Source organism: Meles meles, chromosome 10, assembly GCF_922984935.1.
Source record: "Meles meles chromosome 10, mMelMel3.1 paternal haplotype, whole genome shotgun sequence".
Classification (NCBI taxonomy): Eukaryota; Metazoa; Chordata; class Mammalia; order Carnivora; family Mustelidae; genus Meles; species Meles meles.
Genome location: NC_060075.1, coordinates 93,173,241 through 93,194,711, shown reverse-complemented (window position 1 = coordinate 93,194,711; position 21,471 = coordinate 93,173,241). Strand labels below are relative to the sequence as shown.

Genomic DNA, 21,471 nt, shown 5'->3' with positions numbered 1-21,471 from the left:
GAGCGAATGTGACCCTTAAGTGCTTAACTAATTTTTAACATGTTACCAAGGTAATCCAATGAACAGAAAATAGATTTTTCAACAAATGATATTGGAACCATTGTTCATCTATGTGAAGAAAACAACAACAACAACAAATAAAAAACAAGTAAAAATCAATACGAACCACCATATATACAAACTACTTAAAAATGTTTTATAGGTCGTAAATGTATAACTTGAAAAGTGAAAGTTCTGGATGAAAATACAGAAGAAATTTTTTGTGACCTTGGGTTTGGCAAAGATTGCTCAATTAGGACACCAAAAACAAGTTCATAAAAGAAAGGTTTGAGAAACTGTACTTTCTCAAATTTAACATTTCTCCTCTTGCAAGATTAAAAAAAAAAAAAAAAAAGGAAAATAGGAAATGTCAGGAAAATGGAAGGAAAAGCCATGTACTGGAATAAAATATTTTCGAAAGACAAATCAGGGATAAGACTGGTGTTCAGAGTACTAAGAGAAATGTCACAATTCAGTAAGAAATAAGCATAATTTAAAAAGGGAGGGGCACCAGGTTGGCTCAGTGGGTTAAAGCCTCTGCCTTTGGCTCAGGTCATATTCCCAAGGTCCTGGAATTGATCCCTGCATCGGGCTCTTTGTTCAGCGGGGAGCCTGCTTCCTCATCTCTCACTGCCTGCCTCGGCCTACATGTGATCTCTGTCTGTCCAATAAATAAATAAATAAAAATCTTTAAATAAAAAAAATAAAACAGGAAAAGACAAAGAGTAGAATTTATTTTTCAAAGACAAATGAGGGATAAGACTGGTGTTCAGAGTACTAAGAGAAATGTCACAACTCAGTATGAAAATAAACCCAATTTAAAAAAGGAAAAGACAAATAGTAGAAATTAGGCTAAAATCATCTGAAATTTACTTCTCTGAATTATTTTATTATTTGTTATTATTTGTTATTTATCTTTAAGAACAATTTTTTGAGGAAAAATTTTTTAAATTTCAGAATATAAGACTTTCTACAAAATGATAGGTCAATGTTCTTCAAGAAAAATTATCAATGTCATTAAAAACAAACAAGCAAAATGCAAGCAGAATAAAAAAGAGAGGCAGAGGCAGAGGGTGGCAATGCTGGACTTTACCCCAGGACCCTGGGAACATGTCCTGACCGAAGGCGTCACTAACTGAAACACCCAGGTGCCCAGGTCTTTTAGACTTTTAATGTAAGGAAAATAAAAAAACAAACAAACCATAAATACGGCAGAGGAGACACATGAGCTCAGAGATGTAGAGAGGCAAAAACGGAACTGCTACAATTTTACAATAATATTCAAAAAAGTAGGAATGAAACTTAATGATTTGCTTGAGTCCTTCAGGGAATTGAGGTTGCAGGGTATATGAATTTTAGAAAAACTGGAGACAGACAGGCACTTGCAGGGAGAAACAGGAGGTGAGCCTTTACTCACCTGGGACAGAAGTTGTCAAACACATCCACCTGATCTGATGATTCAAGTAGAATTTGTTAATGCAATAAAAAAAGCTCCATAGACTGGAGGAAGAGTGTGAACCTTAGGAATATATAAGGGGTATTTTTTTGTCTTCTCCAGAGCCCCACACAATTCTTCCATGGAAGATCAGGGACAATCCAGAGAACACTTCCCTTGGTGCTGCAGGAGGAACAAGAGCTGCTATCCATCCAGAACTAATCTACCACCATAGAAAAAAGTGACTTCATTGCAGAGGAAGGCCCTGGTGGAATCCAATGGCAATTGAACGAAGGCAAAGGAGGCAACCACTGAAACTTTGCCCAGAAGATCTCCCCTCTGTCCAAAAGTAACAGGTTTTCATCTGCTCAAGGATGGGCATCCAACCACAGCTTGAAGTTGGTGAGTACCTCCTGCAGCTGGGAATGCAATTGGAAATGTTCCACCTCTGGAAAAGAGGCGGGAATACTTGTGAAGGCCATGTCTTTAAGACTCGGTTTCACAGTATCTGCTTAAAATTGGGACTTAGTAAAACTATCAGTGAATGTCTGCTTCTGTGACCTTTTACCACCATGTTAGCAAACCTTGGGCAAAAGTCACAGTGGGACAGAGCTCAGAGAGCTTCGAGAGACAGACCCTTTCTGGGGAGCAGAACAAGGAGAGGATTCAAAGACAGGTGAAGAGACGAAGACAAAATACAACTAGAGGACTTTTACGTGTCTGAACTCTGACCAGAACAAATTTCAACCCCCATCACATAGCAACAACAAACTTCAAATCCAGCCTACTCCTGACCAGTTAACTCAAGCCCACGTGACCCAAAGTTACTTTTTCTTTATCTTTACCTCTGTGGGGACTAGGTTGGCTTTTGGACATGTGAATTTTTTCTGTTTCTCCATCTATAAGAAGTTTCCTGGGAAGGAAGCCATCCCAGTGTGTACAATGTTATACGATGAATGAATGATGAATGAATGAATGAACGATGGAAATTATAAAGCCTTTGGAGTGATAGAGAACTTCTTTGAATTCTTGCTCAGCCACGTAACTGACACAATCCAGGTAAGTTACTCAGTCTTTGTCATGCGGTTGTTGGGGACTGAAGAAGGTTGCATATAGGACAGGTCTAGCACAGGGTCAACACATCACAGGGTCCTTTCCCATTACAACAGAACTGCTTCCCTGACCCAGCTCAGCTAACACAGGAACTCAGAGACTATTTAAATGTCACAATTTACATTGTCCTCCAAACAACAGTAAAGTTCGCTTTCTTTGGAAAACCTAAGACTTGTGAATAGGAAGAGAGTCCAGGATAGTAAAACGAAGGATTTTTTTCCTCCAAGATTTCTCTTACTCACAGCAGTGTTGTAACCTCATAGCACCTAAAGTAATAACTATAGTAATTGTTCAAATTCTTCCAAATTGGTGAATTTTCTTCAGACTACTGATCACTGATCTATAAAATGTATGATGGTGTGTATAAAGTTCATTTTATAAATTATATAAAATGCATAAAGTTCTGCATAAAGTGGTGGGATTATTATCTCATTGTTATTATATACAGTAATAAGTCTTTTCTTCCAGTTTTCCTGATAGTCTTATACTTCCCCACACGCTTACCAAATAAGATGAGAAGTCCGTAACTCTGAGAGAAAAAGAGTTCAAGGATAGGTGGGTTTGAAGCAAAGCCTAAAGGAAGAAAGTGAACGTGTTGCCCCCAAAAGGAAGATAACATGGAGTTATTGTAACAGGGGTGTTTTGGTGCAGTCATCTGGGACCTGAGAGTTCTCTATGCCAGGGACATAGTAAAATGCCACTGAGACATATCTTACTGTTAAGGTCTTCCATTGGTTTTAAAACAAAACTTCCTCCCCAATCCTGGCCTCTGAAGAACAGGTTTGCTACCGCCTCCCCAGTCCTGATGCATGGCCATCTTGGAGAAAATTCTGACTATTCCAGGGAAACGCCAACCCCATGAATGAACATGTGACTCCAGCTTGATTTGTGTTGACTACACTCCTGTCTCTTGGGATCACTGTTTTCATGTCCACTGTCAATTTATGCAATTGCTTCTGACTTCTCTCCTTTGCTTTTCAAATGAAGATCGCAAAACGAGAATTTCTCAGGATCAAGTCTCCTTTGCCAGAACAGCAGACAGAAGCATGCACGTATGATGCAGTCTCTCTAGGGTCCTTGGAGAGCCCATTCGGCAGTGGTCCCAACAAAAAGAGAACTGCTGGAATGAATCCTGGATAGCTCATCCGGGATTATGAACGACACAAGCTCAATTCCTGCTTGGGATTGATAAGCGTCTTTTCCTTGATAACCCTTCATGTCTTTAAGTCTCTGGAAGCCCCACTATTGTGCATGCTGGGATCTTGCAATGTCACAGAGTCAGAAGGGATCTGTAAGGAAACCTTCTCCATCACTAACCCTCAACTCCTTTCTCACTTGAGCAGCCACAGCAGACCCTTTCTGGCTCTTAATCACAGCTTCATAAGCTGTTGGAAAAGGAGCAGCCTTTTGCACATAAGTAGCTTAATGCTCACACAGCAGATGGGATGTGGGAAACCAGGGAGGGCAATTGCCTTGTCCAAGCTACTTATCCACAGAGGCAAGGTCGCAGGTATATTTCCAAAGATCACAGAATAGCTTCCAAGAGGCTTCTTCTTTCAAGGTAGCAGAGGGTTTGTTTTCTAGTTTGAGTTTTAATAAAGAATCTGTTTTTCTGGGGCGCCTGGGTGGCTCAGTGGGTTAAGCCTCTTCCTTCGGCTCAGGTCATGATCTCAGGGTCCTGGGATCGAGCCCCACATGGGGCTCTCTGCTCAGCAGGGAGCCTGCTTCCCCCTCTCTCTCTACTTGCCTCTCTATCTACTTGTGATCTCTCTCTATATACCAAATAAATAAAATATTTAAAAAAAAAGAATCTGTTTTTCTGAGGGAGATAGAATTCTACAATTTTCCCCTTTATTCCAGGAAAATATTATCATCACAGAAAGTATTTTCTACTTTGCTTTCCTTGGTGAAGATTTGTGTAGCTGAATGGTAAATGTGGCTTACTAAAAAATGCAGACCATTGTCCACATTTCTCAATTATGTTTCTGTTGACATGTTAGCTTTTTCAGTTAGTGAAGCCTATTCCTTTCAGAAATATAACCCTAAACTGCTGACAGAGTAGGCCAGTGTTTGTGAGAACAGAAGAGGTTTCCTTTGATGCATCTCTGAGCAGTTTCACACACTTGAATACCTGGAAATCAAAACCGCTTAATTCTCTGAAAACTGTTTCTGGTAATTTAGAAAAGTCATTGGTTGACCACTTTGTCCTGATCTTTCTTTTCTTTTCTTTTTCTTTCTTTCTTTCTTCTTTTCTTATTTCACTTTCTTTCACCTTCCTCCCCTTCTCTCCCTCCCTCCCTCTCATTCTCTCTTCCTTCCTTCCTTTCTTCCTTTCTCTCTATTTCTTTCTCTCTCTCCCTCTTTCTTTCTGTCTCTCCCTTCCTCCCTCCCTCCCTTTCGCTCTCTTTTTATTTGCTTTCTTCATCTCAGTTTTCTATCAGCATTTTCCAGGATTGTTGCCTCCATCAAAGCAGACATTTTGATCAATTAATCTGAGGCAGATTTATAAAATATCACATGCCATGAAGCCTATATTCAAGATCTTTTAATGATCTCAAAAGACCAAACTGCCAGTACAAGGTTTCTACCTGCTGGCCCTGACAAGAACCTCAGGAGAAGGCTTACATTTCTGTAGAAGCTCTAACCAGTGTGGTAACCGTTAACCAGGCTGGATCAAGAGATCTGTAGAAGGAACTAAGCTTATAATAATTTCTCTTGGTAAGTAACTTTGTTATTTTTAGGTACTCTGAATGAAAAACTGATAGGTGCTTTTTAGAAAAAAATGTAGAATCAACTTAGCATTTAGACAGTAATTTTGCAGCTAATAAATGTTTCCATACATAGCAACAAATTTTCAGTTGTGTATGGAAATAAAACTACTTTGTGAATGGTTTATTGACTTCCTTGCTTGCAAGCATATTGAAATTCTACTTGAGAAAATATACACACAAAACTATAGATGCAGTCTTGAAATTAAAGTGTATCCGAGACCATGCCTGTGACGTATTTGTGTAAGTTATTTATTCAAGATGTTTTTCATGTAGGTGGCTTTTTAAGTGAGACACTCTTTGATGAAGTACCTATAGTCTTAATAGTGCTCCTTTCTTAATGAATACTGTTCCTTTCTCTAATAATCTGCAAAGCCTGCCTTGTTTCTGTGCCTTGTCTCAATCCTTAAGAGCATTTTACGGGGGATCTTCTTATTCCAATTTCACTGATGGGAACCTGAGACTTAGAGAGTCAGTTATTTGACTACATTCACATGACTAGTTACTATGGCAACGTTTGGGACCCGATAGATACTTGTTTGTTCCCTACTGCATGGTCTAACCATTATATGCTATGAGAAACATTAAGCCATAAATGTATTCTGAATATATAGTCTTTTGTAGTCTGACCTTTTAAATAGACTATGCAGTTGAATGAGTAATAGTGATAGCTCAAAATTTGTATGACTCTTCATGCAGAAAACAATGCTTCTGTTTCTCATCATGGCACTAAAATTGTTTCTCTTCCTCCCAAGACATCAAGTAAGTCATGTTGAATATGCATTTATTAAATTCTCACAATGTGATGCTTAGGGTATTTTTATAAAGGGACAAGTCCTTTTGAGACCATTCTTTTCTATCTTTCCGCATTGGGTTAAATCTGCTGGGACTCTGGAAGCTGGCAGAAGAACAGGAGCAGCTGTGCTGTATGCAGGACTCAGCTGCGGACCTTGGAGCTGCCTCTGCCCTCCTGCTGGGACAGCGGCAGAAAGACCAAACCAAGTTAGGATCTTCTGATGAGCAGCTCAGGGTTTTAAATCAATATCCTGGAACTTGTCAGGACAATCTGAAGTTCAAAGGAACAGTATTTCAGCAATAAATTGGTTAATATTTCTCACTCTTTAATAACTCATCTGTTCTTGTATCAGTGAGGGCCGAATTCTGGAAAGAATTTAATTTATAATCAAGCCAGATAACCACTCCTCAGCGTGTAGAGATAAAATATATATATATATATATATAATATTGAATATGCATATATTCAATTTTTAAATATTAACTTAAAAATTATTTTATTTTTAAATATTTATTTCTTAATATTATTTCTATCTTTATCCTTTTTAAAATCACAGAAATAGTAACTATAAATTACACTCTAGGAAAAGAACTGATATGATACATGAAAACCTTTTAAGAAAAAAGATTTAGAAGTTTCAGGAACATGGTGACTAAAGGTAAAATCAGACTCTCCAATGTGTGTGATTGAGATGGAAAAGACAGACCCAAGCTATCCAGGCAGAAGAGGGGTCAGGTTATCCATTCTTGACTATGTTCATATCTAATGTGAGTTTGCTTGAGATTCATCTTTATTTAATGTTAGCAGTGCCTATTTATATGTATATTTACATAAATATTAAAAGAATACAGAGACATTTTAAAGGAGGCACACAGGAAGTTTTCTGTAAAAGCTTTTCAGACAGTGTAGCTGGAGTAGCTCGTGGTACAAAAAAGTGCTTGGTCCTGGCACATTGCTCAGGGTTACAGGTAAGATATTTTTAAATTCTTCCCTATAAGGTAGGGGGAGGAAGTAGGTGATGTGGGTCGTGGTGGGAGGCAGGGTAGGTGCTGGTGCTGGCTCAGAATTCTAAGTTTGGTCCGAGTTTGGTCATAAATATCAGTGGGTTACTAGAAGAGGTTGTTGACTCTGTCCCAGTCCTGGGGGTAGTTGTGCCTGATCTAGCTTGCAGGACATTCACAAGGAGCCAACTAGCTAGAGCATCTGGAGTTCCTAAGAGGTAGAGCCGTTAATCCCTTAGGGATTTCTTTGTTGAGAGATTTGTAAAGAAATTTGTGTATCTTATTTATTAGATTCAAAAATAACCAAACGAAAGGAATGAACAAAAATTGATAAACTTGCATTTTTGTGTGAAGGCAATTCATATCAGATATCGACATATTTAACTGTACAAACATATCCAAGAATGTCAAAGCTAGGTTTGGTTTTTCTAAATTCAGCCTAGTAAATTTTTTCATTCTTCATTAGACTTAGAGATAAAATTTTGCCTGGATGAGGGAGAACATCTCACACGGAGGTTTCTACCCTACAGGATCTAGTTGAATAAGTGTTTTCAAAGAATTTTCATAAGACTTGTGAAACTTTGGAAAAATGAAAGGAAAGACATATTTTGGTGTTTTTCTTGCTGTCATTATAGGCACACATGGATTCACAAATTAAAAAGCAACTTTCTAGTCCTGTTTTTTTCCCAATTGACTGCAATATTAACTTTAGCTATCTAATTAATGATGTAATTCAGAAGGTCCTGAAAACTTGTTTTGGGAGATTGTGGTGCAGAGAAAAATGTAGAGTTTTAATTCAGGATCTATCACTTTCTATATAATCATCTTCAGCAAATAAATTTAGAGTTATTGATTATCACTTTCTTAAAATTATAAAGTTATAAAAATATATGCCCACTAGGGAAAAATGGAAAAGAGAAAAAAATAAAGTGTTAAAGATTTATAATGACATATATACTGTTAACATTTGCTGTATTTCCATCCATTCTGTCAATGTAGCCACCATCTCAAGTAGATGTTGTGAAAATAAATGAAATTAAATATGAAAATATCTACTGCATAAGTTGGGACATGACCCATCATTAAAAAAGTCAGTCCTACAAATTCCAATTGTCACCCAGTGGAGTTCTTCTTAAATTGGGAGTATAGAGAAATGTATTCATTTTGATCTAGTCTACAGGACACTTTAGAACAATTTGGTCAGGATTTGCCGAATACTTTCAATTTCTAAGACTCATTGTTACAAGTTTCTAAAAATAAGCAGAATGTAGTAAGCAATACCTCATATATTGTTAGCCTCAACCTAAGCCAATCTCTCCCTTTCCAGTGGAAATGTCTGGATGTAAATAAGGGAGAGGTTTTATAATTGAATATATAAAATTATACTAATGTACATAAAAATCAAATATTTACTTTTTTAAATAAAATGTTGTATTTTTTATTTATTTGAGAGCCAGAGCATGCATGCATGAGAGACAGAGAGAAAGAGAGAGCACACAGGAACTGGGGAGAGAGCAGACAGAGAAGGAGAAGCAGACTCCCACTGATCAGGGATCCCACGGAAATGTGTTCTATCCCAGGACTCTGGGGTCATGACCTTGGTCATGACACTTAACAGACAGAGCCACCCAGGCATCTCTCACATATTCACTTTCAATAGTTTATGTCTTCATTGGGCGCCTGGGTGGCTCAGTGGGTTAAGCCACTGCCTACGGCTCAGGTCATGATCTCAGGGTCCTGGGATCAAGTCCCACATCGGGCTCTCTGCTCAGCAGGAAGCCTGCTTCCCTCTCTCTCCCTCTGCCTACCTCTCTGCCTACTTGTGATCTCTCTCTGTCGAATAAATAAATGAAATCTTTTAAAAAAATAGTTTATATCTTCATTGGACTATGCCTATAAATTAAAATTATATTATTGCAAATAACACCTGAGAAATACTACTTTTTGTGCCTCAAATTTCTATAAAAATTGTGTTCAGATTCTTCACAAGCTTCTAAAATGTATACATTAGAACAAATTTCTGAGTCATCTTAGGGTCGGAATGTAAATTTGGGGTTGCCATTATGATGAGAGCATTGGATATTTAATTGAAAGACATTTATCCACTAGAAAATAAAAGCCTTTTTTCATTTATTCTGTCATTATGTATATGTACAATGTAAGCATATGGTATAGAGTCCCAGGTATATTTAGTCCCAGGTAATATTTACCAAATCCATCTGAAACTTCTTAATTTTTTTTTTACTGGTACTACCTCTAAACTAGATTTAATTGAGTTTATTTTAGGTTAATATCATGTCCAAGTGCATTGTTTAATCAAAGTAGAGTATTAGAAGACCATTTTTTAAAATGAGAAGTTGCCCAAACTGAAACATAAGGCAACCTCTGTTTTATGAGGCATAATTTGGGGGATGAAAGCTTCCTCTTATGCTCTGACATTTCAGTGTGTTTGAATTCTGAATGTCTTGTATTTATATCACAGAGTGGGATTTTCAAACTTCTTCTCCCATTTTTCCTTTTTTTATTATTATGTTAGTCACCATACTGTACATGATTAGTTTTTGATGTAGTGTCTCCCATTTTTCATGTCAACTTCAAGGTAGACCTCACTAAATTATCAGGCTCCGGGCAGAAACAGAAAGGAGCTCTAATATACAAACTATTTTTCATTTACTAATACTGCCTATTTACAAAATCTGTTTGAGAAGGCCTAAAATAAAATATGCAAGTACAGTTCGGCAAAGAAATAAAAATAGAAGATCAAAAACATTAAGGGAAGTAGAAGAAAAAAGGCCCGTGATTATCTAGTACAAAGTGTAGGGTACAATTTTATGTTCAAAGGTAGGAGAAACATGTATTAGAATACATACTTTTTATTAACTGAAAAAAATGAAGCACACCAAATTTTCACACATGTTGTTTTCCCCATCACGACATGAGAAAAAGACTGCAGTGCATGAGTCCTTTAGCAGGAATGTGAAGTCAAAGAGTGGGCATTTCCTTCCACATACATTTTACGAAATGGAAGAAATGATCTTTAACAAATGCATTTCATGCTCCCACTGCATCTTTACTGTGGGCATCATGACATTTAATGTCATTCACAGATGGTGACCTTCAGTAGACCTGGTCAGGCAGGTGACAGTCTAGTGATCTAACATGACATAGGTCCAATTGTTATCCCAAATACTGCATTCCCATTAGTAAGGGAAAGTTTTGTCCCATGAGAATAAAATGTCATGTTGGAGTAACAATAATCACAGACAAATTGCTAATAATTATGGTAATGTTAATTATAATAATAATGTCTAATTTTCATAGCATGTTTAGATGAGGAAATCTTAGAAGAGATTTTTCTGTCAATCCTTCTGGTAAAGGTCGGCATAGACTACATTGTGCAAACACTGTAACAGCATCCGACCTTGTGTCCAAGTGGATTTGCATGAAGTGCTCATGCAGAACATGTGTAATTGTCTTGAAAGAATTTGACTCAAGAACAAAGTTGATCAGGTAGCTTGTGTGAGTTGACACATTGTCTCTTCTGAGGGAGAAAGTGTGTTGTCAGAGAGTCTGGACTTTGGAATCTGACGTACCTGAGCTCCAGCTCCACTTGTTGCTTTTGTGAACTTGGGTGATTATTTTCTGGTCTCAGCTTCCTAATCCAAAAGATGGGATAACAGGATGTATGAGTAGGGGCATATGCAAATTAAATGAGAGACTGTAAATAAGGTACTTGGCACATAACATATAACAGGTGCTGCAAACATGTTGCCTCATTTCAAATCTAGAGGGAGAATCGCATCCAGATTCACAGTACCATACTTAATTGAAAGTGTCATTGCATTTGGTTAATTTATATATAATTCACACAGCTTTATTTTTTTTTAAAATTAATTTATTTATTTTTATTTGCTTATTTACAGCATAACAGTGTTCATTGTTTTGGCATCACACAGCTTTATATTCATCAAATATATAAGCTCAGGCAGTCTACTGGAAAATTTTTCTGATTATGAATAATATAAATGTATTAGAAGAAATTATTTACTTTGTAAACCAGTCTCTATTTTGTAAATCAATGAAATGATTGTGGCCATAAAAAACAATCTTAATAAGTTTAATAAAGAATAGTGAAGGGCACCTGGGTGGCTCTCCTCTAAAGCAACTGGTCATGATCTCATGGTAGTGGAATTGAGCCCTGAGCTCTGTGTTGGACTCCAGGCTATGTGGAGCCTGCTCAGGATTCCCACTCCCCTTCTTGTTTTGCCTCTCCCCGACCACTCTCTCTCTCTTAAATAAATAAATAACATCCTAAAAAAAGGAAAGTTGAAAAGAATATATAGTATAAATTCTATAAAATATAGGCACAAATCATAAAAAATGAAGAATATTACTTAATGCTCAGTTAACTATCACACTGAAAAAGTTATGGAAGTTCAAGATACCTTTTATCCTGAAAAGAATGAAACCCCAGGACTCTAGATAAAGAAAAGTGACAGGAGATAGGCCTAATGTCTTATCATCCAGATTTTCCCAAGCTCATGATTGGATTATCAAGTTCTTTACTTTGATGAATCAGAAGTGTTCCTAACAGAAACCAAACGTCATAAGATGAAAATCAGATTCTTTAATGTATTGAGTAGGGGCAAAAATTATGGGGATACCATGTACTTTGAAAAATAAATCTTGCTTTATATAATGTGCTTTTTAAATTGAAAACCAAAATATATGGTTGAGGAAAAATACAGTGTTTTCTATTATATTCAGCAAAATACTTTTTGTACTATAAGGAAATTGTACAAAATTAAAACAAGTGCAGTATGATCTAATACCTATTTATAGCATGAATTAAAGAACTCATCATTGTTTACTCATGCAGTATAAAAATCAGGAGCTGTGGGGCACAGGCAAGAATTCTGAGGAATTTTTTGTCCTTTCTTTTCAAAGGAGAAATCCTAGTCTTTTCTTAGGAAATGGCCATGAAATTATAATTCTACCTCCAAACTACTGGAAAGAGAAAATTAATAAAGGATTTGTGTTTCAGTTTGGACTCAAATCGGAATGAGCATTACTATTTAAAATTAATTAATAATGAATGTATATCCAAAGAATATCCCAGTCTCCAAGTGAAATACCCTTGAGAACCATGATATTTCATTATATAATTTCACATTCTATTTATAAGAAACTCTGACCAGAACAGTTAACATTACATCATTATATGTGACTTTATTCAGCAGGTGAAATGAAAGAAAATTGAGGGGTACTACAACAAGTTCAGCAGTCTTAGAGGGCAGATTCAGATTTGGAGGGAATTGCTAAGAGTCAAAATGTGGTGTCTTCTCAGTAAAGCTTCAACCCCAAATGAAATTCCAATATAAAATTAGCTTTTAGGGAACATTTCCTGAAGCAAAACAAAATTCTGACCATTACATTAATTGATTACATTACTCTAAGAACATTTCTGAAAATAATCAATTTTATTTTCAAATAGAAGTTTTGTGTATATGGCCATTTTGTTTCTAAATTTCAGGCATTGTAAATTATTTGGAGGTGCAGCATTAAACACTGTCCTACTCAAAATCCCACAGTAGTCCAGATATGAGAACAAGATGTTCTATAAAATCAGAAATCAAGGAGAAGAATTCTAGTATTCAGGAATGGGCTTGGAACCCCTATTTGTAACTAAAAGAGTAACTTGATAGATTTCCATTCAAACAAGTGACTGTATTGTTTAAAAATATTCCATGTTTTGATCTAGGCTCTTTCACTTAATGTCTGTGACTTTGTCACGTTTCATAACCTCTAGATGCTCATTTCCCATGGAAACTAAGAAAATAAACACCTCATAACCCCCTGCACATGAAAAGCTACAGCAAGCATTAATTCTATAGCAACTTTCCTCCCCTTTACTATGTGCTGGTTGTTTCCAAACCACACAATGTCTGTGTTTCTCTAGTTATGTTCTAATTGTTATTCCATTTTCTTCAACAGATAAAAGTCCTGATGAAGATATTTCTCCCAAGCCCACAGTTTTTCTTCCTTCATTTGCTGAGGTAGAAGTCCATAAGGCTGGAACATATCTTTGTCTTCTTGAGGACTTTTTCCCTGATGTTATCAAGGTAGATTGGCAAGAAAAGGATGACAAAACAATTCTGAAATCTCAGCAGGGAGACACCATGAAGACGAAGGACACATACATGAAATTCAGCTGGCTGACCGTGACTGGAGCATCAATGGATAAAGAACACAAATGTATCTTCAACCACCAAATTAATAGGAGAGAAGTTGTTCAAGAGCTTCTTTATCCTTCAATAAACAAAGGTATGTGCACATAAAAATGAATACAACCACACAGAACACTTTGTTTCAAAGGGAAATCCCTACCTATTCTGTTAAGTATTTTTTTAAAGAATTTATTTATGTATTTCACAGACAGAGGTTACAAGGAGGCAGAGAGACTGGCAGAGAGAGAGAGAGGAAGGGAAGCAGGCTCCCTGCTGAGTAGAGAGCCTGATGCAGGGCTCAATTCCAGGACTCATGACCTGACCTGAGCCTAAGGCAGAGGCTTTAACCCACAGAGCCACCTTGGTGCCCCTTTTCTGTCAAGTATTAATGAAAACAAATATATATAATATTTCCTCTAATGTTGTTTTATTTAATGATGGCATAAATGTCCCGCTATTTCCCAACAGAATTCAAATAGTATGGGCTTTGAAGGCACCAGGATACCTCACTCAGTTCAGTATCTATTCCTCATTTATTCAGCTCAGGTCAAGATCTCAGGCTCTTGAGATCAAGACCATCGTTAGGCTCCATGTTCAGCAGAGTCTGCTTGAGTTTCTTTCTGTCTGCCTCTTCTCCCTGTGTTCTTTCTTTCTCAAAATAAATAATGAATCTTTAAAATAAAATAGTATGGCCTATGGAACATACAGAGAAAAAAAGAAAGACAAACTCACTTAGCCTTTCTCACATCAGTTTCATCATCCAAAATATTATTGTCACAGTGATATAGTTTCTACTTATTGTATGGATTAAATGAAACAATACATGTGAAAGCACCTAGCAACCTTGCACATAAGAAAGGTTCAGAGAGGGGCACCTGGGTGACTCTGTTGGTTAAACGACTTCCTTTGGCTCAGGTAATGATCCTGAAGTCCCAGGATCAAGTCCCACGAGGGTCCCTACTCAGCAGGGAGTCAGCTTCTCCCTCTGACTCTACCCTCTCTCTCTCTCACTCCCTTACAAAAAAAAAAAACAAAAACAAACAAAAAAAAAAACTTTAAAAAATTATTTCAGAGCAATATCCTCACTTTATTTTTTCAGTGTTCCAAGATTCATTGTTTATGCACCGCACTCACTGCTCCATGCAATACGTGCCCTCCTTAATACCCATCACCCAGCTCACCCATCACCCACTCCCCTCCAAAGCCCTCAGTTTCTTTCCAAGAGTCCACAGTCTCTCATGATTCATCTCCCCCTCCAATTTACTCCAATTCACATTTCCTTTCCTTCTCCTAATATTCTCCCTGTTATTCCTTATGCTCCACAAGGAAGTGAAACCATATGAGAATTGACTTTCTGCTTGGTTTATTTCACTCAGCATAATCTCCTCAAGTCCTGTCCATGTTGATTCAAAAGTTGGGTACTCATCCTTTTTGATGACTGGGTAATATTACAATTCAATATATGGACCATACCTTCTTTATCCATTCATCTGTTGAAGGGCCTATTGGCTCTTTCCACAGTTTGGCAATTGTGGCCATTGTTGCTATGAACACTGGGCTACATATGGCCCTTCTTTGCATTAAATCTGTATCTTTAGGGTAAATACCCAGGAGTGCAATTGCAGGGTCATAGGGTAGCTCTATTTTTAATTTCTTGAGGAATCTCTGCACTGTTTTCCAAAGTGGCCGCACTAACTTACATTGCCAGCAGCACTGTTTGAGCGTTCCCCTTTCTCTACATCCTCTCCAATGCTTGTTGTTTCCTGTCCTGATAATTTTGACCATTCTAACTGGCATAAGACAGTACCTCAATGTGGTTTTGATTTGAGTTTCCCTGATGGCTAATGATGATGAGCATTTTTCCATGTGTCTGTTAGCCATTTGTATGTCCACTTTGGAGAACTGTCTATTCATGTCTTATGTCCATTTATTTGACCTGATTATCTCTTTTTTGGGTGCTGAGTTTGAGGAGTTCTTTATAGATTTTGGATATCAGCCCTTTGTCTATAGCATCATTTGCAAATATCTTCTCCCATTCAGTGAGTTTCCTCATAGTTTTGTTGACTCTTTCCTTTGCTGTGCAGTGGGGTTTTACCATGATGTAGTTCAAAAGTTCATTTTCACTTTTGTTTCCTTTGCCTTTGGAGACATGTCTTGAAAGAAGTTGCTGTGGTCTATGATGAAGAGGTTACTGCCTATGTTCTCCAGGATTTTGATGGATTTCTGTCTCACATTGAGGTCTTTCATCCATTTCAAGCTTATCTTTGTGCATGGTATAAAAGAATGGTCGAGTTTCATTCTTTTCTATGTAGCTGTCCTATTTCCCCACCACCATTTATTGAAGAGACTGTCTTTCCTCCCCTGGATATTTTTTTTTCCTGCTTTATCAAAGATTAGTTGACCATGGGTTGAGGATCCATATCAGGGCTCTCTATTCTGTTCCATTGATCTATGTTTCTGTTTTTGGGCCAGTACCATGCTGTCTTAGTGATCACAGCTTTGTAATATAGCTTGAAATCAGGCAACATGATGCCCCAAGCTTGGTTTTTCATTTTCACCATTTCCTTGGCAATACGGGGTCTTTCCTTATTTGAAACAAATTTTAAGATTGTTTGTTCTAGCACTTTGAAAAATGCCTGCGAAATTTTGATCTGGATGGCATTGAAAGTATAGATTGCTCGGGCTGTAGAGACATTTTAACAATGTTTATTCTTCCAATACATGAACATGGAATGTTTTTCCATCTTTTTGTGTCTTCTTCAATTTCTTTCATGAGCATTCTATAGTTCCTCCAGTACAGATCCTTCACCTCTTTGATTAGGTTTGTTCCCAGGTATCTTGTGGTTTTAGGTGCTCTAGTAAATGGAATCGATTATCTAATTTCCCTTTCTATATTTTCATTGTTAGAGTATAAGAAAGCAACCGATTTCTGTTCCTTGATTTTGTATACTGCCACATTACTGAATTGGGTGTGGAGTCTTTTGCGTTTCCCAAATAAAGTATCATGTCATCTGCGAAGAGAACGAGTATGACTTCTTTGCCAATTTGAAAACATTTTATATCTTTTTGTTGTTTGATTGCTGTTGCTAGGATCACTACTATGATGTTGAACAACAGTAGCAAGAGTGGGCATCCTTGTTGTCTTTCTGATCTCAGTGAGAATGCTGTCAAGTTTTCCATATGAGAATGATATTCACTGTGGGTTTTTCATAGACAGATTTTATGAAGTTGAGGAATGTTCCCTCTATCCCTATACTCTGAAGAGTTTTAATCACAGAAGAATGATGTATTTTGTCAAATGCTTTTTCTGCATCAATTGAGAGGATCCTGTGTTTCTTCTCTCTTCTCATATTGATTTGTTCTATCACATTGATTGATTTACAAATGTTGAACCAAACTTGCACCCCAGGGGTAAATCCCACCTGGTCATGGTGGATAGTCACTTTAATATACTGTTGCATCCTATTTGCTAGGATCTCGTTGAGAATCTTGGTGTCCATATTGGTCAGGGACATTGTTCTAAAATTCTCCTTTTTGATGGGAGCTTTACCTGGTTTGGGGATTAGGGTAATGCTGCCTCCATAGAAAGAGTCTGGAAGTTTTCATTCTGTTTCTATTTCTTGAAAGAATGTCAGGAGAATAGGTATTATTTCTTCCTTGAATGTTTGATAGATGGCCCCAGGGAATCTGTCAGGTCTGGACTCTTGTTTATTTCGAGGTTTCTAATCACTGTGTCAATCTCGTTACTAGATATTGGTGTATTCAGGCTGTCAATTTCTTCCTGTTTCAGTCTTGGAATTTATAGGTCTCCAGGAATGCAAGCACTTTTATGTTCCTTAACTTACTGACATACAGTTGTTGATAACAATTTCTGATGATTGTTTCTATTTTCTAGGTGTTAGTCATTATCACTTCCATTTCAGTTATAACTTTGTTCATTTGGGTCCTCTCTCTTTTCTTTTGGATTAGTCTGGCCAGTGGTTGATCGACCATATTAATTGTTTCAAAGAACCAGCTTCTATTTCATTGATGTGTTCTACTGTATCTCTAGATTCTAACTCATTGATCTCTACTCTAACCTTAATTATTTTCCTTCTTGTGTGTGGGGTTGGCTTAATTGGTTTTTGATTCCCCATTATTTAAGCTGTAAGGAGAATTTGTGTATTTGGGATTTTTAAATTTTGTTTGACTGAGGCTTGGATGACTATATATTTTCCCCTTAGGACTGCCTTTGCCATATCCTATAGGTTTTGGACTGATGATTCTTCATTCTCATTGGTTTCCTTGAGTTTTTTAAGTTCTTTTTTGATTTCCTGGTTGATCCAAACATTTTTGAACAGGATGGTCTTCAGCTTCCAAGTGTTTGAATTCCTTCCAAACTCTTTCTTGTGGTTGAGCTAAAATGTCAAAGCATTGTGGTCTAAGACTATGCAGAAAATAATCTTAGTCTTCTGATATTGGTTCAGCACTGATTTGCAACACATTATGTGGTCTATTCTGGAGAAAATTTCATGTGCTCTCAAGAAGAATGAGTATTCTGTTGTTTTAGAGTGGCATGTTTTCTATATATCTATGAGGTCCATCTGATCCAATGTTTCATTCAAAGATCTTGTTTCTTTGATGATTTTCTGCTTAGATGATCTCTCTGTTGCTGGGGGTGGTGTGTTAAGATGTCCTAAAATTAATGTATTCATATCAATGTGACTCTTTCTTTTGATTAACCGCTGGCTTATGTAGTTGACTGCTCCAATGCTAGGGGCATAAATACTTAACAATTGTTAGATCTTCTTGGTGGACAGACCCTTTAAGAATGATTAGTGTCCTTTTGTATCTCTGAATACAGTCTTTAGCTTAAAATCCAATTTATTTGATATAAGATTCACTACTCCAGCTTTCTTTTGAGGCTGGTCACTTTCAGTCTAGGTTTATCTTTAGGTTCCAAATATGTCTCTTATAAACATCATATGGGTGGGTCCTGTCGTTTTATCCATCTGCAACACTGTGCTATTTTATGGGTGCATTTAGGTCGTTCACATTGAGAGTGATTATCAAAAGATAAGTTTTTATAGTCATGATGTTGCCTATGAAGTCCTTGTTTCTATAGATTGTCTCTGTAATTTCTGTTCTATGTTACTCTTGGGTTCTTTCTTCTTTTATAGAACCCTCCTTAATATTTCTTGTAGTTCCAGCTTTATGGTCACATGCTCTTTTAAATCTTACCGGTCTTGGAAGCTCTTTATCTCTCCATCCATTCTGAATGTCAGCCTTGCTGGATAAAGTATTCTTGGCTGCATGTTCTTTTCATTTAGTGCCCGGAATATGTCTTGCTAGCCCTTTTTAGCTTGCCAGGTTTCTGTGGAAGGTCTGATGTTATTCTGATGGTCCTTCCTCTTTGCATAAGGAATCTCTTCACCCTAACTGTCCTTAACACATCCTCTCTGAATTTATGACTCGTGATTTTCACAATTAATTGTCTGGAGATTGTTCTAGACTCATTGATTTTCTGGGGTGTCCTCTCCGCCTCTAGAAAATGAACACTTGTTCTATTCCCCAGATTAGGTAAATTTTCATCCAGTGTTTTTTCAACTATATCTTCTAATCCTCTCTCTCTCTCCACCCCCTCAGGGATCCCAGTAATTCTGACATTGGAATGTTTCAAGGCATCATTTATTTTCCTAATTCTGTTTTCACGGTTTTTAAGCTGTTTATTCTAGGTCTTCTCCTGATACTTCTTTTCTATCATCTTTTCTTCTAGATCATTCATTTGATCTTCTGCCACATTTACCTCAGCTGTTAGAGTATTGAGATTAGATTGGATCTCATTGATAGCATTTTTAAGTTCTGCTGGATCAACTCTTATTACTGTCCTTAGAGTTTCTATTTTGCCATTAATGGTCTTCTCCATCCTAGTCATTGTCTGGATAATTGTTACCTTGAATTCTATTTCCAACATATTGTTTATGTCCATATCCAATAATTCTGGGGCAGAGGTCACAGTCTCTGAATTTCTCCTCTCTTGGGTGTTCCTCCTCCTAATCATTTTGATAAGGGATGCTTGAGGATGTATACTGGATATATCAAGCATGATCCAGTCAAGGTGCACCTTGCACAGTTTTGGAGCAATCTGGAATCCCCACCAAAAAGAAAGAAGAAAGAAAAAAGAGAGAGTAATGGAGGAAAAAAAAAACTAGCCAAAATGAGCCCGAGAAGTAAGATTTATAAGGTACATAAAGAAAAATACCAACAAGAAGACCAAGAAAAAGAACAGAAAAGAAAAAGAAAAGAAAAAAACAGCCAAAATGAGCTCCAAGAATAAGATTTATAGAGTACATAAACAGAAACTAATACACATAAACACTGACAGAATAAGATGGGAAGGTGTTTATAAACCCTTGATGTGGGCGAGGAAGGTTATTTCAGTTCATCCTGAGTGTATCCTGTTATGTTACAGGGAAATTAAAACTGTTTTATATAGGGGTAGTATTGAATAGGGGAAAAAAAAAAGACTACCTTGAAGCTTATATCTATATCTATATCTATATCTATATCTATATCTATATCTATCTATCTATCTATCTATATATATATATATATATATAAAAGAAACACAGGTTTAAGTATGAAAAAAGTTCAAGTGAAAAAATTATTATGTAATGTGTTGTATTAAACATCTAGTTGTAGTGATAAGTTAGTTAAAAAAATAACAGAATAAGAATGAGAACAAATTTTTAAAAACATTGTGCTTATGAAATATACAGTTTTGGGGGCAATAATGGGGGCTTAATATATTGTTTTCCCCCTATTGTTGGGGTTATTCAGTTTTATGGAGATCCTGTGGTTATTGTCTTCTTGTTCTTTCAGTTTGTCTTCTGGGGGCAAGGCCTGTGCATTGTTTTTCAGTCAGTTTTGCCTGGGCTGAATTGCCCTGCCACCTATCAAGGGGCTGGGTTCTGTGGAAACCAGCTTTTCAAGTTTTGGTTCTATGGAGGCTTTTGTTCTCTCATGGCTTTTTGTGGCTTTTTGGAGGGTTCATGCAAAGTAAACTGTCCACACCCAGATCTCCACCTCAGAGAGAAGCCTCAGTCTACTTCCCTCTGGATTGTTCAGAATACACAGACTTCCCCTCTGCAAACTCCATTGAACACTGCAACCTGCCATAGGCATTGCCTGCTCCCACCACCTCAGTGGTCATCCTGAGGTCCACACTTGTCTCTGCACCCCCGTGCCCTAAAACTGTGAGCAATATTGGTCCAGGTGAGTCTGATTCTGGTGGCTGCTTTTGCCGACTGTCTGGAGTCCACGTCCATCCTGGGTGCACTCAGACCCAGTGGCAGTGCAGGTCATGGAAGGCTGTGGGCCCAGGGACCTCAGGCAGGAGCTTATACCAGGCTCTCTCAGGTATGGGCAGGGGTGTACCCCACCCCAGTGGTGGTGCAAGCATTGGAAAGCTGCGGGCTCAGGGACCACTGGCAGGAGCCCCTGTTGGGCTCTCTCAGGCTTTGGTGGGAGCAAGCTGTGACCCCCCTGAAACCATGGGCTTAGGTCCGTTCCTGTGGCCACCCAATTCTACCAGTTGCTCCTCAAGAACCTTTGTTCTTCTCGTGTGGTTTTAACAAGACTCCAAGTTAATGCTGGTCTGCGAGCACAGGACACTTTCATATTGTTGTTTACTTCCCAATGTGTCGCTTCTAGTGGCTCCCTCCCTTCTGTTTATCCTCTGCTAACAATCCGAACACTCCCACTCTGCTTTACCCCTCCACTGATGATCTTCTGCCCCCGTAGAAATCCAGACGTGTATAATCTTACATCTCAGGCCGATTTCATGGGAGTTCAGAGTGTTCTAGTAGATATTTAGCTCACTATAGGGGACTGGTTGAAACAGGGTCTCTTACTTCTCTGCCATCTTGCCAGAGTGCCCTGCCGCTTTTTAAATGAAATGTCCAGAAGGTCTACTTTTCATGATTTTACTTGATCAGGAAAGAAGAGCAATTACATATCTTTCAAGAATATTCTTCTCAGCATCACAGTCCTTTTCACTTTAATGTTGATCTACTCAAAGTATGACCCATTAACAATGAGTTACAGGGCACAA

General features: G+C 37.6%; 1 gene segment (V, D, J or C); it reads left to right on the top strand.

Moving 5' to 3' along the window:
• The window catches only part of LOC123952184, a 60,991-nt gene that overhangs the window by 30,250 nt on the left and 9,270 nt on the right, over positions 1-21,471 (top strand). Inside the window, 2 exon segments of the C gene segment in view lie at positions 5,255-5,305; positions 13,147-13,476. Of these exon segments, the coding sequence occupies positions 5,255-5,305; positions 13,147-13,476 (381 nt within the window).